Below are 17,438 nucleotides of genomic sequence, written 5' to 3' on the forward strand. Positions count from 1 at the left end.
TTCGCTACAAACATGCAACAGAGCTTGGCCCTTAAGACCTGAGATGGTTGTATTAAAAAATTGTACTACAAAACTGCTATAGAAAAACGTGTGCACCCTTTTAAAAGGGAAAGGTCGCCTTCAAATCTTTGAAGTGTCCATCTACAAAAATTTAATTTGACCAATTTTATGTCCCTCTTCGAACTATGCATCTTTACTATAATCTAGTTTTTTCTACAGATAATCATATTGACGTAAATGAAGACGATAATATCAAGTGACCCACTCTGTACATGTTACTAGTAACGAAAAAATACATTTTTTTCATGGTTTTTAGTATGTGCACATATTGGGTTGGCCAAAAAAAATCTGCAAACCAATAAAATATTGTATATCTACCGAAAGTTGAAATTAATATAATTTGTCACGTAGAAAAATAAAATCGAATTCACATAAAGACAATGCTTATGTAATATTATATTTTGTTATTATTTAAAACTTTATATCTAATAGTCTATGGATGACGGATATAGTTGGTATTAGTACCCACGGATCACTGTTTTGACGTCAGTTATAACAAGCGTGGGGGGGGGGGGGTGAAAAGATTAAAGATTTTAAGGGACCAAGGTATTCTTAACCCTGACTGACAATGAGTACTTAACCCTCCGAGATGAAATACTTGCCAGAGTAAGTAGATTGTCTGCCAGTGGAGGGTTGTGTAGCAGCAGTCTGTGGTACCTTGGCGGTTTGATTCTCGCTGCTGTGGCCGCTGCTTGTGGCACTCATCGGACTCTCCACGTTCCTTCCAACGTTGTTCGCGTTGACATTATTTCCAGTGCTCAGCAAACTGCGTGATATTACCGGACTTGGGCTAGGGGAGTACAATGAGTGACTGGCTGAATACGTATGAGGTGACTTCATGTCCACAGGCGAAACCCACATCTCCTCTAACGGTATACGACCACGTGATTCCACGAGTCCTGGCGTGCTCTGGCAGCGTCCCATTGCAGCTGAAAATTTATTTTACCTATGTACGTATAAAATAGCAGAGCAGATGATGTTGGTATTCTTACTGGAGAATAATACAGAATTCGACAAAATTCGTGGTACAACTGAAAAATAGATGATTTTACGTGTAATAACAAAATCGAGAATAAAATTGTTTGTAATTATATAGAATATAATATACCTCGTCGACTTCAATGACCGTGATGTATGTCATAAAGGTCAATGTCCTGAGTAATTTTATACAGGGTGTCTCAGCTAACTTGATCATCTTGAATAATGACTTAACGGTACACTTTATGAAAACGTTGAGGCGTGGAACTTGGCATCAAGGGTCACATCTTATAAGGTACGTGCTTTTTTGTAGGTGGAGGCATTTCAGAGATTACAAGGTCACCTTGATTTTTTTTAACGGAATGACTTATTTTTTGTACCATAGATCGATAGAGTATCAAATTCTGAATAAAAGTGTGTTGACCTTCATACGTCCTAATTAACGAGATATTTACAAAATAATGTTTAATACGTACTTATTATCTGAAGCTACAGGTGCTCGAACCGATGCCCCTCAACTTCAATACAGCGACTTCAATACAGTACTATTTTGTAAATATCTCATTAACTATTAGGTTTAGGATGTATGAAGGTCAACACATTTATACTCAAAATTTGATACTCTATCGATCTACGGTACAAAAAATAAGCCATTCCGTTAAAAAAGAATCAAGGTGACTGAAATTTCTGAAATGCTTCCACCCACAAAAAAGCACGTACCTTATAAGATATGTCCTTTGATGCCATTTAAGTTCTTTTCCTCAAAATTTTCATAAAATGTACCGTTAAGTTATTATTCGAGATGATCAAGTTAGCTCAGACCTCGTATACACAGCGTGAATAAAAATGTGGGACATTTCCGTAGGGTGGATTCTACACGCCAAACTAAGACGACAATCAAGAATGGCGAAATTCCGTTTGAAGCTTCGTTTCAGTGTTAGTAATTGTTGAAAATACGGGTAAAATACGCTTAAATTGCATCAGATGCGACAAGTTGTCCTACTTGATAGGCGCGCTCTTCAACTCTTTTACGAGTTGATTTCATTTGTTTCATTTTATTTTATACATTAAAGTTGTCTAGGTCATTGATCGAGCCCCGTGTATTAGTTGGGTTTCGGTTACACCAGTCATTGCGCCAGACGTATTTCACACGTAGTGTTACTGTATTTTCAACAATTAATAATTTGGAAACAAAGCCTCCATCCTGTGAGTGTCTCATATTTTTATTAACATTCTGTATATCAAGGTCATTGAAGTTAGTGAGGTGTACCCTATCCTATATAATTACCAAATTGTTTCGTATGGAGTCTCATCTTTGAGAACCGCGACTTTAATGATTTATCGAATATACGTGCAATTGAACAGGTCTTAAAATCTTTATTAACGAGTCTTTTCATTACATATTAGGGGCCTGCAACGGGCAGATATACACGGGTCTACCCGCCCGTTACCCGTCGTGTTTCGGTTCACTCAAGCCCGTCCAAATCCGGTGCCGGTTTAGCGGGTCTGCGTAGATTTTTAGCCGCCCATGCCCGCTCGAAGTTATCGCAGCATGTAATCTTCCCACTCATGGCCCGCGCAGTTACCCGTTGGCACTCGTGTCTTTAGCTTCTCTTTACCTGCGACTTTACTAGCGCTTTATTCGACAGCTATTATAGTAACCCGCGATTTTATTTTATTTTATGAGGAAACAATGTGGCGTGCATTGTAGCAAATTGAAGAAATTATAGATACATGCAGAAATTTGATTCAATTTGAAATAAAGAATCAACAACAATACTTGTAACATGTTTTGTTTAAAAAATGTAATGTATACTATGGAACAGCAGAACGCTACCACCAAAATATCTTTTATATAAAAATTTAATAAAAAGTTGTAATTATTCTCCGTTATTATACATTAGTATCACAGAATATAGGGTTGATTTCAATGACATAATTTTAATGTATGTATTGATTGAAATTGCTGTAAAAGTACCATGAAATATTATTAAGAAGCAAAAAAATAAAAATAAAAACAAAATCAACTGAAGGAATGGTATTTACTTGCATAAAATTGCATGTAAGAAGAACTGAACTATGTAATGATAAATTGGTTCTCGTATTTTTTTAACATTAGAAGTCTTCTTTTTGTATTCCACATAACACAATTTTCAAAAGCAATCGATTACATATTTCTTCTAACATTCACACAATCTCCGCTTTCCTTGAATTAAAGCGATGACGACTTTTTCTCGTGTCCCCTTAACCGTGTACCCTTGACACTTAGCTTAAAGATTTGTAAATCTAAACCTACTTCAATAGGATTGTTTTGAAACATTCTTGCACTTGTCTACGTCTTGGATTATCCATGAACTAATCTGTTTTCCCAGTTCTTGATTTTCGTGAGAATATCTGTACATACGTTCAGTGTTGCTATTACCTTCGTTTGTGGAACTGCTCGGGAATGGACGACCTTTCAAGACTACTCGCTGGCAGACACTTGAAAGGGACGATTTCAAACAATGTGCAATGCGCACAGCAAATAGTCTCTTTACAGTTTCTAAACCTTTTATTAATAATTTTAGGTTGTATATACAGTGACATTTAAAAATGTTGAAAACGACAGTACAATTCTCTTGTATTCTTGCCGGTTTTGCTTTCATCTGGAACATCTGTCGTCAACAACTCTCGACACTAAATTTCACGAATCATTTATATAATGCACTGTTACTGTCTAGTAAGATGTTCTTTTATATTTATCTGTCAAAAAATCTGTGATAGCAGTATAAATACCATGATGAATTGCGTCCACAATTTTTGATAAAATAGTTATCTTCACTCGTTTTGTGTTCGAGATTAAGGCTTGAGATAGGATGCGAAGAAGTGCTTTCTTGGATTGTAACAAACAATTGACAGTTTATTGTCACATACTGTACACAAATAAATAAATATAACAAAGACGATAACGATTAAAACACAATAATTCGGAGCACCGAAAATAGAGATACAATTATTATACCCGGAGCGCCGGTTATATAACAGTGTTTTAAGTAGGGAGCACCCTTAACTAATTCGCACGTTTCTCGAAGAAAGTATCGTCACAAATAGAAGCAGACAAAGGCTCGTCGCGGGTAATTAGACAGTTAATAGTAGAAAAAACTGTGCTAGCGGTCACGTAGGCACCTTGCACAGCAACGGTCTTTTTAGAGAGAGAGAGAGAGAGAGAGAGAGAGAGAGAGAGAGAGAGAGGCAGTGGCTAGAGAAGGATATCCTTGTAATTGTACGAGGTGGCCCATAGGTGTCGGCATTAAGATTATCCGTGTGGCGCATAGTACAAGCTCACCAATCAGGCGCAGGGGAACAGAGCGCCAACAGACGGCCGTGGCCAGCACGCGACCGACAGGAGACGTCTATCTAGGTTTAGAACAGACATAGACTGAAAAACAATAGGATACAGAAGAAGAGAGCTTCTATTGTGTGTACCTGAGTACTTATTAAGCCAGTTTGAGGAACTGGGTAAGTTTGTGAGAGTGCCAATGGGGAAGCACTGGACACCATGAAATTCTTTCTAACGGGTGCAGCCGAAAACGATGCGTTCCAATCATTTCAAACGGATCTTGAGGAAATACCAGAATATACGTATGAGTGTGCAGCGCCTATACACACGCAGTAAGGCACACACATACATATGTTGCTGGATGCCTTGCAAAGAGAATACTAAAGGATGTTAAGAATTGTTTTTTTTGCAAGGCACAAATTCTTGCAACTCATACCGATATCAATAGTACAATTATAAGTAGTATGGAGTATAGGCCAAATGCATTCATTCGGCCCCATACTCTTTTAGTGCAATATTTTCGGAGTTAATAGATGTTAATAGTTTTTTTATTTCTAAATTTATAACATTTAATCGTGTAAGGGCACATTTACTTGCAGCTTCTATGAAGCATGTGCCAAATAGATTTTTGAATTGCAGGTATCATAATTTATATAAAATAATAGTCAATAAGTTTGTTAATTTCTTCATTTTAAGTTATGTAAAAAATGTTAATTTACTTTTAAGGGGTAAACGGACGGAAGGCGTGCATGATTGTGTGTGCAAGATGGCTAGGGATTATTATGTAAAAAAGTATAGGAGAATGTAGTATGCATGTATCGTATGTATTGTTTGTTATACAGTATACAGTCCCTTATTTCCTAAATTATTTGAAACACGAGAGTTTTCTGGTATTTCAAATACTTTAGGAAATAACTGACTGTATACTGTATGTATGTAATGTAAAATTTTTAGCATGACAGTGAGTGACTGGCGGTTAGTGCATGGGATCGTGTGTGATAAATTTGTTATAATAAATATAATGTTAGTTGTTTGCAGTTTTAAACATTAATTATTTAAAATTTAGAACACCTAATATCAAATTTATTATAACTCAAATTTATTATACACGATCTCATACAGTAGCCGCCAGTCATTCACCGTCTCGTCTATTATAAATCGTTCCGAAATTCAAACGCGTCCCGGATATCCGGCACTCGTTTTAGTATCGACTCATATCACCAATGGCGCTGAAAATCGACCAAGAAAAACCTCTGGGTTGCACACCCGTGGCCACATCAGTGTAGGGAGCGGATACTGCCGTCTCTCTCCCTGCGTAGTGTCTCCTTCTCCCGCGAGGAGAAAGAGGCGCATGCATCGCGTTGCCGCCTGCGTGCAGCAGATCCATCTTGTCCGCTGTCGCTACAGCACATTCACGTGCTCGACTCTAATAAAGTCTTTGTTCTATATACGTGGCATCATTCATTAACCTCCGTTCTACAGTAGCTGGGACGTCATATCCCTAGCGTCCCTCAACGCTACACGCGCGACGTAACTCGTAGGGCGGGATTCATAGTCGCGCCTGAAGCATTCGCTTAAGAATTTCTTAACAAAGATCGCCTTATTCGAATAAGGTGAACTTAAGACTTCGTGTATTCAGAGTCAAAATTTAAGAAGTCCTTATTGAATAAGTATATGCTTAAGAACTTCTTAGTCAAGCAAATGCTTAAGCAAACCTTATATTACCTTGGGCAAACATCGGAAACTTTCCGCTGTACCACCCAATGAGAAATGATTTTGCAAATACGTCTGCATTGCGTTTCGTTATTCTTCCCATATGTGTACCACGTGCTAAGTATTCTGTGCTATATTCTGTGCAGTTCTGTGGCAATGAATCTTAAAAAAATATTTCAACAAAAAAGCATTATAGTGATATTGAAAAGCATTTATTTATACGAATTTTGAAAGAATATCGAAAAAAGAGGAGTGTTACCTGTCCGCTGAAAGATAAGGAGGAAGGTTGGAGGGAAATTAACGAAAAATATAATGCATCTAATTTAATTTTCACAAAGGTGAAAAGTTTTCTTATTTGTTAAATTGTATGATGTATATTTGGAAATGGCAATGAAACTATACCTGAAAGTGATTGAAGTAGTCACTTCTTTGGAGTTTCACACTAGTCACACAGTGAACTTTAAACATTATTGTTTCCTTAAACAATATAGTTACTTTAAAAATCTAGTTTAAAACGTATATATATAAAATATAAATCATTTGATAAACCATTTTATAAAAGAAAATATGGAGCAACTTTAAAAGTAATTATCTAATTTAAATTTCCTTAATATTTTGCAGTCTTGTAGAAAATAATCTAATATGCGTACAATCAATGGCACTATCAATATTGGGAAGATTAATATCATATGTGCCATTTCTCTTTCCCAAGTCTTTAAGCAATCTACGATTATTAGGATAATCCTGGACACCATTGGTTGGGGGATGTTTATTGTATCAGTGATCACCAGCTGTAATGTTTCATAGATTAAGAAGGATATTGTATTAACAATTCACTTAATTAACTTGATTAAACACAAGTAACTGAATTAAAATGAATTTTGTTTATTTACTACCTTACTAACTACAAGCCAATTACATAATTATTATATATAAATATATATTTATTTATTTTTAATTAATTTTGAATTAAGTAATTATTATTATATATATAAAATAAATAAAAATTTCAATTTTATTTTTTAATTTTTTAAAAAATTTTTATACGATAGGTCGAAGAATATTCTTAAGTCGTGTCAAACGTCGACTTGAATTGTAACCTAACTTTTGAAGAATATGGTCGCTTTATATCCCGAATAAAAAGTTCTTATATGACTGTGAATACATACGTGCTTAAGATGTTCTTAAGAACTGACTATGAATCACGATTCAAATAAGAATTCTTTATTAAGTAAATGGTTAAGTAAATTCTTAAGTAAGTACTTATTTCTCGACTATGAATCGAGGCGCGACTTAAGTAAATGCTTAAGGAAATGCTTAAGCATAAGAAGCGACTATGAATCCCGGCCTTAGTCTCTGGCGACGATTGCCGAATTCGCCACGATAATCGTCGAACTTTGTGGCGAGAAGCGCGGTACGTGCTCGCCGCGACGACGCTGGCTTCTCGGCGCGCATGACGTCATGCCGCGGCCCAACCAATCCTGAACATTAATATCCAAACATTCATTTTCTGTGTTTTGTCAGAATAACTTATCTTTTTTTTGTTTTTCCATATATTCATAGTATACAAAATTAATTTGTATTTGTTTAGTTACATCCATTATTTATATTCTACATTTTATCAGAATGTTATCTATTTTGTTTTGTAATATATTCATAGTTTATACAACTAGTATGTAATTATATAGGCCATACATTAAAGTTATGTTTAATAGCAGTATTTTGTTTTCCTTATAGCATATGTGTACAGTGTAATATCATTTTTATGTTGTCCCCTTTGTGGATGGTTGTAATGTAAATAAAATAGTGATTCGGTTTATGTTTCCGACCCTCTCTGACAATGGATAACAGCGAACATGGAGTGAAAAGCGGGGAGAGCGGGGCACGGGTATGGCGTGGATGGAACGGACTGAGCAGGTCTAACGCGGATTTCACGGACTGAGCGGGTATAGCATGATTGCGGGCGGGTATGGGCGGGTTTGGCATCGTCGGGCGAGCGCGGGCCGGGCCAGTCCGAGTGAAGTAGAAACGGCCGGGTAACGGGCCAGCTCAACCCGCCCGATGCAGATATTTAACATGAACTTTGCTGTACCCTGTACATCATGTACGTCAGGGGCGATCAACTTGAACCAGAATGAGCCGATCGCTTGGGGAGGTGAATGCCGCAGGAAGGGAACCTGCGCTTGTGTGAGCCGCGGTACGGTGAGGGCAATCGAGTGCAGAGGACTCAGGTTCTTTACAGATATCAAGCACTCACACTACTGCAGCCGTTTCCCCCCGCAATATCGGTGTTCCGATTTCGTTAGTGTGAGTGCTTCGACTCATTCTGGCTACAGTTGGCCGCAGTGATGCCAGAATCGTGGTCCTTGGTACACTCACTATGACCTACCATCGTCTCCGATTTTACATCTACCGTGCTGACACACAAGCGTATATACTCTACATACTGCCAAGGCACTCGTGTAAATCGGACGCTGTCCGATCACACGTAGGCAAGCCTTTACCCCTGGTCCTTCGACAGTGGCCTGTAGGCAATCACCTAAGGGGGTAGGGACACCCAGGGTACCCCCACCCGACCTATTGAACGGCCGCTGGCCGCCCTCGGTTGAGGCTATCTCTCTCCCTCCCCATGCCGTACCCCAACCAACCGACTGTACACCGCGTACGCACCGCCGAGCAACCGTACCGCCGCGTACACACCGCCGCGATACCGACCGACTCAGTCTGAGCTCGATTACCCATCACTACTCGCAACACGTAGCCACCGCTGCCCCGGAAGCTCGACCGGCAGACTCGCGCTCTGATTGGTCGGGGTTTTTTGTTAATATCTCGTTAACAAAGCCTCGGATAACATTTTTGCTAAGGAAAAACTTGTTCGAAATCACCTCACGAGTCTCCCATTTCCGGGTCCTCTAACATTTATGTTACACCCTGTATAGATTATTTTTTTTATTTATTAACAGTGTATATAATCACTTTTTGTACAGTCTCTAACATTCAGTTCGGTAGGGACCTATACAATCCTTTAATAGTTTTTTGTTTAAACACCTACACGTCTCTTGAATGTTCACTTCTAATTTCTTAACATTGTTAACTGCTTTCCCTTGGAATATACTTCTCAAGCTAGTGTCCCTGAACAGGGAAATACATAGAATGTTTATTTTATGTGTTTTAAAGTAATCTTTGACAATTGTTCCTTGAGCATTTTTACGTGTTAGCGTAAATTCTTTTACGAAAGGAGATGGACGTGGCGTCGGCTTCTTGAGAAGAGATTGCATTGCCAATAGCCAAAAACTTAAACATATCATCAGTGTTTAGGTTTGGTGGTGGCTTGAGTGGCGATACATTGTTGATTCCCTGCGGCCTCTGCGTCCGGGTGTTGCGTAACGGCAAAGGGCCCGACGCTCTGTTGCCGGTCGCAACAGAGGCGCGTGTGATCAAAGATTTAAAATAAAGGATCTGGCCACACAGTGGGGAGAGTCGGTGGACTCTCTGACAAGAGGACTGTGTCAAGAGACGGGGCACTTACCCCAGAACCTCGAAAGAGCGTAGTTCTTTTAAATATCAAAGACCTCGGGCTAATATTTCTAACATACGTATATGCTGCTATTCAGTGTTTGACAAATAAGCATCACATCTGTTATTCCATGATGCCCTATTGTCGTCCGTGTCATAATAGCACCACCACCCATTTCCCTGTTTTGTAACATGATTTCATCTTTCCACAAATCATGGAAAGAAAAATATGTACTATCCGGTCAATCTAGAGTGAATCGTTTCTCATAGGAAAGCATGACCCTTTTCATTTTTTTCTCCAGTTGTGAGTGTTACAAAAATTACTGTTGTGGGTGTTACTCAAGCTGGAAATTCGGATACGATTCAGGGCTTATAAATGATTTAAATTCTGAGTTTACAGAAAAAGTGATACAAATATATGTGGGATCGTTAAATAAACTGTTACAATTATTTAAAACTATATATTAGACTTAAAGAATACAGCAATTAAAAAATGCAAAAAAAGAACTAATAAACATATCTCTATCACCCTTTAAAGGCACAATGTTATTCTTTATCCTCTCTTACGGAATTGCGCGTCCCCGCTACGCACACTGCTCCTCGCTACGCACAACGCCCTCGCGTCCCGTCGGGCGAAATCGTGTGCCCCCTCCGTCCCGTGCGGTCGCCACTCTACATATATTCTAATCAGTCGTAGGACTTTACAATTGTTAAAGTGTTTAGTGTTGCGGAAACTAATTGTACCTCCCTGATGTTCACGCTCCAAGAGAGTGCGGAGTCACGTAAGAATAATGTCTAACAGTAAATTTACGTACTGTATAGTTATTAATTGCTCGAAGGAGATTAACCCGATTTTGCTAATACGTTCCTCAACTATGAAAGTCAGATTCGAAATGTAACTATCGAGGATACATCCGTAGTACTTTGTAAACCCAAAAATCGGCCAAAAATTTCATATGCATCCTTTAATCGGAATTATAATTCCCGGAAAATCTGAGTCATTGCACCAGCACGGAAATGACGGTCCTATTTAAGCCTGTACATTCCAGCTTCCAAAAAAGGGTCAAGGGTTAAAAAAGAAAGCCTTCATTGTTGGTGATGTACGTGTCAACAGTAATGCCCCCTATACCGTGAAAGATGCGTTCGGCGTTATATGAATTTCATGTTACACGGGACAGAAAGCGCAAAAAATTAAAACTAAATAAAAAAGTTTTTTCGAATATAACAAAAATTAATATGAATTTCATTTTAGATCAATAAAAACGTAATTTTTTCATTCTATGTACAGAATAGCTCAAAGTAAAAAGATAGGTAAAACTATAATCTAATGACTGTTAGAATCGCTTAAAATGAGGTTCCACCAACATCGTTTTATGGGTTGGTAAAGAACACTTTAAACAACTTCTTATCGTATAAGAGTTAACACAAGTGAGTTTCTTAGCACGGGAGTGGCAGAAACTGAGACTGCATCATGTATGATGCACGGTATAGTGAACGTGTTAATCCAAGTGCGATGTTTTCGTGTCGAAACTTTCGGTTTATAACATGTTGATGGTCATGCAGGTTCCTTAAAACAGTGTGTACTTCGAATATTTGGCTGGGAATTATTAAGGACAATTTTTCTTTCTACTTTCTATAGAAATCTAAAAATCCTTGACCGTGCTATACACCTGTGTCAGCGTCGAGGTCTAACACATTGACTGCCGTGGTATCACCGATAACCGACAACGCCAATATATGGTAGCTTTTATAGTAAGTATTAATAATATCGTAACATAAATCGTTGGCTTCCAGCAAGATAAACGGACAACACATGATTCTACAGTTATTCGAAGAAATATCTGCCCATTCTATACGTAACTATACATATTTTAAGTAGTTAATTAATGTTAAAGTCAGAATTAAAAATTACAATTGATGTTAATGTAGACTTTGATTAAAATAGTTTAGACTAGGATGCTTTTAGTTCAGAAATTATACACAGTTCGCTTTAAAAAGTATTCTTATTTCTGAAAGTGGTGGAAAAAGCTCACATCGAGATATCCGACGAAGCACTAGTTTATTGTATATAACTTTTCTTAAATTAATATTGACTTTGGGTACATATTTTTGTGCGCTGGGAGAGGCCACCTAAGTATCTCTTTTCTTTTTAATAAAATGAGAAATATTTAAAGTATACTTTGAATGGTTTCGAAAGACGAATATCGTGGAAGTAAAAATTTTGTTAAGGTAATTTTTTCTATGTATTTTCATAGGCATCTTGAACACCAAAGCAATGATCAAATTCTGAAATTGTGACATTAGGGTCTTACATGTGTGAACTTACTGTTTTATGTTATAAATGCCTGAAGAGATGTTCATCGTCAGCGACACACTTTCTAACGAGTAATCACGAATTGCGATGCTCTTTCATTTGTCTCTGAAATGATAGCAGCACAAGCTCCAATTGCGTGATTCACCACGTCTTCTGGCGTGGTAGGTTTTATGTTAAAACTTGATTACCTTTTTGGTGTTTAAGGGCATCTGAAAGTCATAATTCAGGCAGGTTTGAATGCATTTTCACCCCTTCTCCAAACAGCAAGGAAAAAAATATGTGCTGACCTGCAAAAAAGTACCGGTGACCTTAAAAAAAGGCGGAAAGTTTTTTTGTACACGGTATTTCTTTTTCGAAACCATTCAAATTGTGCTTCAAACATTTCTTGTGTCATTAATAAGAAAAGAGATATTTAGGTGGACCATACAAAACTCGCACAGCAGCTAATGGTGCTCAACATTATAAAATTTCATATTAAAATTACGAAGATGACATTAAAAAATTCTTACCCTTCTCCAAAGGTGCCCTTTTGTACTTCTCCAATCTTTTCACTGCAATTGCTTCAAGGCGGATCCGTGCAGCAGGGTACTCCTTTAGCACGTCCCACATATCCTTCTTGCTAAGAACGAAGAGGTCCGAGTAGCCCACCGACCGCACGCTGGCTGTTCGCCGGTTACCTGCGTCGATGTAGCCATTTATTGGTTATCGGGATACATCAATCTTTCGTTTGTATCCGCTCTGAATCGATCTATCGATCGCTTCCAAACCTTACAAATTTACATTATCGTGTGATTCTACCTTGACTCTCGTTGTGTGTTGTTTTCAATTATGGATACTGTGTTGTATGAATACGCATAACCTTGGCTTGTGTAACAGAAAATTCATGCCCAGAAAAGTTTTGTGCTGTAGATTCGTAAATTACGCGATATTTTATTCGCATGAGTGTGTTTAAACAGAATTCGTCTGTTAGTAAAAGTCAACTTGGACGGTCTTGCTGAATCAATGTGACAGTTTCTTGAAGATGTAAGGAATCACGCACGCTATGGACACGAAAAGCCATTATGGTATGTATTGTAATTAAATAGAAGAAGGTATAAAAATGTCACTGAGTTAGTAGATTACAATTTGTCATCAGGAACTTTATTATCTTTATATTTCTAGATAGTATGTAAGTGCATGTGAACATTTTTGAAACAATGTCATATATACTATTATTTTAAGTGATATATTCCTTTCTTTTACAGTTACTGCGCTATTAAAATACAACAGCAATATTTCAATGGAAAATACTAGTTATAAAAGAATTATTTTATATAAAGTATATAATATATTAGTAAATTATCTTTTATTTTCTCACATCCTGTACAAGAAAGCATTTCCTTCTACTGATATAACACAGAATGAGATATTCCTGAAACTTTTGCCTTATTTATTTAGTAAATTCCAAATACCAAGTTTACAGCAATTATCATTATCTGTAACCCTTTCGCCCCTAAGACCGACCATAGCCGGCCGCCATGAAACAACCCGCAGATACGAGCGTCGGCTATAGCCAGCGGAAGTCGCGAACTAATTTGTGAATAGTAGCGCCTCTTGCGGCTCTTGAGAAAATTATTTGGCAGGAGTAAACAAGAGATCCTTTAATCAGAGTCACGAAATCACGTCTAACAATAAGTTAGGTCGGTGCATGCCATTTTTAGGCAAAGGTGTTATGAATGGTTTTATAGTGGCGATAGATACCTACAACGTTGCTTTGAGGCATTATACAATTGCTATTTTAGAAAAAGACGGCACGAAATTGTACCAATTCATCCCAGATAGGCTACATTATGAAAGATTGAAAATTACGTTATACAATTATACTGATGCTAACAGTAATTAGCAATTGAATTAGTTCAAAAGTTTGAATTATATAGGTCAAGTATACAGCGTAATTCAGCTAATGTATTTCATTTTATTTCTAAATTAGATTTTTTTTAAAAAGTCGTATGAGTTGATTGCCGTTACAATTTTCTTTCATACAGTAAGCAATATTAGGTGAAGTAGGTACATGTTTCATTTTTTATATGTTTGAACTTTGAAAAAATATGACACAGAATATTATTTCTGCTTAGATGTCACGAATTTATGAATAATATCATATTCATCGATGATGATAATCTTTCTGATTGCAGGCTTCACGTGTCTAACCCGTAGATGTATACATACAGGGTGTCTCAAAAATGTCTCTCTTCCAGGAAATAAGGGGTTCCTGGGATGATTTGAAACCACTTTTTCCTTAGCGAAAATGTTATCTGAAGCTTTGTTAATGAGATATTAACGAAAAACCCCGACCAATCAGAGCACGCGTTTGCCAGCCGAGTTCCCGCGTTAGCGGTGGCTATGCGCTACGCTTGTACTATGACGCTCCGAACAAACAAGTTGGCATGCATCCCAGGAAACCGCGTACAATAGGAAATAAGAAAAACAGAACAAATCGAACTTTTTATCATCTTTCGTTTGTCATTTAAAGTGATGAATGTATGAAACAAATGTAAGAAAATCATGTGTAACGTAAAAAGACGAATACACAATTATTTTTTTAAACAGAATCGAAAATAATAATTATTTAAAGATAGAGATGAAGGCATTAGTAAATTCTTTTTCAAATAACGTATTAAGGAAAAGGTAATGTAATAGTGATCGTAGTTCGTTATTGACATAAGAATCCGTAGTTCAGTAACGGGCTACAATGATACTGATTCCAAATAATTGTCTTTAAGAAACCCGCAGAAAAATGTACGTACGGAAGCATCCTGAATTATTGCCGTGAAAAAGTCATAGGTTGCGTTACATTAAAAAAATAATAATCAACAATAAATTGAATAGAACTCACCCTTTCGGAAATTCAGCTGCAGCTTGTAGACCTGTGTCAGTAGGTCACTGTACCGACCCTGCTCATCGACGGACGAAACGGTTTATGGTGGGTGACAGCTAGTGTACAGCTGGTCACAGGTATACGGCTCCACCGAAAGACGTATTGACAAGTGCGGTTGGGTCAACGCACTGACGGTGTTTATTTCACTGTACGGTCACTAACACTGTACACTTGTCAGAATCATATTATTTAATTTAAGTAGTTTTGTTATTTATCGTGTTGCTCCTACGTTAATTTATTGTTATAGAGGAATGTGTTGTTCCTACGTCAATTTATTGTTATAAAGGAATGTGTTGTTCCTACGTTAAGAAAAATACCAAAGTATTCGTGCGACGAATACATGTTTGACTGTCCCTGAATGTCACGAGATACTGTCTGAGATTTTTCCGAAGGAGCTTCTTCTACCCCCAAAATTCCATAGTAAAACTTTAGGTTGGAATATGTTAGGACCAATGACAATTTGGGACGGTTTCCCGATTGCGGACCGCCTACGTCACGCAATTCGCCAGATGCGAGCGGGCAAACAAAAAAATGCACCACAATAACTGCTTTTCTCAAAACCACCCTTGAAATCCGATAGACTTACCAGCGAGAGTGCCAGCCAAATCCTCCAGGAACAATGTCCTTACTCGTAAGGCAACGCAACATTGAACTGCTAAAAAAATAATAACATAATTATAATGTATAGTGTAATTAATAATTTAACAATTAAATATTTATACTTTCTTTGTTTTGTATATTTATATTTTTTTTACGATCATTTATTTTTATGATTTTAACGATATTGCGTTTCATCTCATTGAAAGAATCTGGATCTCTGTACGTACAAAATTATTAATTACACTAAACGTTATAATTATATTATTATTTTTTTATATTTGTGTGTATTATAAATTATCATTAACACTTTGATATTGCTTTAACCTTATTGATTTTAAAAATGATTTTTTGACTTGAAAGAAATTTATTCACAAAGGTTGATCCTTCTCGATTGAAACGATATAAGAATCAACTGAATACGATAAATATTTTTTGAGATATAAATTCATAAGCACAAGCCATTTTCAAGAAAATAATGAAATGCAATAGGCTGTATTTCTTGAACAAATTCTTTCTCTTGTGAAATTGTATGATGGTACTTCTGCAAAACACATGTGCGTTAGTTAGCGTCAATGTCTTTTAAGTGGAGTCGCAAACCGAAACCTTGTAGCTCACGGACCGTTGGAAAATTTACAAGGATTTTCAGCCTACGTGCGATCTTGAAGGAGGGTCCGTGAGACGAAACAGACCTGGCGTTGCACAGTCGCGAAAGACCACGGTGGGTCTTTCGGCTATCGATGGCCTACAGGAACGTTTATGTGAAACAGATGCGTGAAAGTTAGAGATGGCCAACAGTCAGATGTTGCGTTGCCTTGTGAGTCAGGACATTGTTCCTGGAGGATCTGGCTGGCACTCTCGTTGGTACATTTATGGGACTTCAAGGGTGGTTTCGAGAGGAGCAGTTATTGTGCAATGGTTTTTTGCCCACTCGCATCTTGCGAGTTGTGTGACGTAGGCGGTCCGCAATCGGGAAACCGTCCTAAATTGTCATTGGTCCTAACATATTCCAACCTAAAGTTTTACTACGGAATTTTGGGGGTAGAAAAAGCACCTTAGGAAAAATCACAGACTGTATCTCGTGACATTCAGTGACAGTGAAACATGTATTCGTCGCACGAATATTTTGGTATTTTTCTTAACGTAGGAAGAACACATTCCTTTATAACAATAAATTAACGTAGGAACAACACATTCCTCGATAACAATAAATTAACGTAGGAGCAACACGATAAATAACAAAACTACTTAAATTAAATAATATGATTCTAACAAGTGTACAGTGTTAATGACCATATAGTGAAATAAACACCGTCAGTGCGTTGACCCGACCGCACTTGTCATTACGTCTTTCGGTAGTGCCGTATACCTGTGATCAGCTGTGCACTAGCTGTCACCCACCATAAACCATTTCGTCCGTCGATGAGCAGGATCGGTACAGTGACCTACTGACATAGGTCTAGAAGCTGCAGGTGGATTTCCGAAAGGGTGAGTTCTATTCAATTTATTCTTCATTATTATTTTTTTCATTTAACGCAATTTATGACTTTTTCACGGCAATAATTCTGCAAGTTTCCGTACGTATATTTTTTCTCGCGTTTCTTAAAGACAATTATTTGTAATCAATATCACTGTAGCTGAACTACGGATTTTTATGTCAATATCGAACTGCGATCACTATTACATTACCTTTTCGTTAATACGTTATTTGAGAAGGAAATAAATAAAACGAAAGATGATAAAAAGTTCGATTTGTTATGTTTTTCTTATTTGCTATTATACGCGGTTTCCTGGGATGCATGCCAACTTGCTTGTTCGGAGCGTCATAGTAGAAGCGTAGCGCATAGCCACCGCTAGCGCGGGAACTCGGCCGGCAAACTCGCGCTCTGATTGGTCCGGCTTTTTCGTTAATATCTCGTTAACGAAGCCGCACCTAACATTTTCGCTGAGGAAAAAGTGGTTTCAAATTACCCCAGCAACTCCTCATTTCCCGGAAGAGAAGCACTTTTGAGACACCCTGTAAA

At 37.5% G+C, this 17,438-nt stretch overlaps 1 protein-coding gene across 1 annotated transcript in view; it reads right to left on the reverse strand.

The window, feature by feature from the left end:
• The window catches only part of LOC107194208 (cyclic nucleotide-gated cation channel alpha-3-like), a 201,289-nt gene that overhangs the window by 8,917 nt on the left and 174,934 nt on the right, over nucleotides 1-17,438 (reverse strand). Inside the window, exons 11-12 of the mRNA XM_015583797.1 lie at nucleotides 12,410-12,577; nucleotides 663-989 (exon numbers count right to left, since the gene is read on the reverse strand). Of these exons, the coding sequence (XP_015439283.1) occupies nucleotides 663-989; nucleotides 12,410-12,577 (495 nt within the window). The remainder of the gene's footprint in view (nucleotides 1-662; nucleotides 990-12,409; nucleotides 12,578-17,438) is intronic.

Source organism: Dufourea novaeangliae, unplaced genomic scaffold, assembly GCF_001272555.1.
Source record: "Dufourea novaeangliae isolate 0120121106 unplaced genomic scaffold, ASM127255v1 scaffold33, whole genome shotgun sequence".
In the NCBI taxonomy this organism is placed as follows: Eukaryota; Metazoa; Arthropoda; class Insecta; order Hymenoptera; family Halictidae; genus Dufourea; species Dufourea novaeangliae.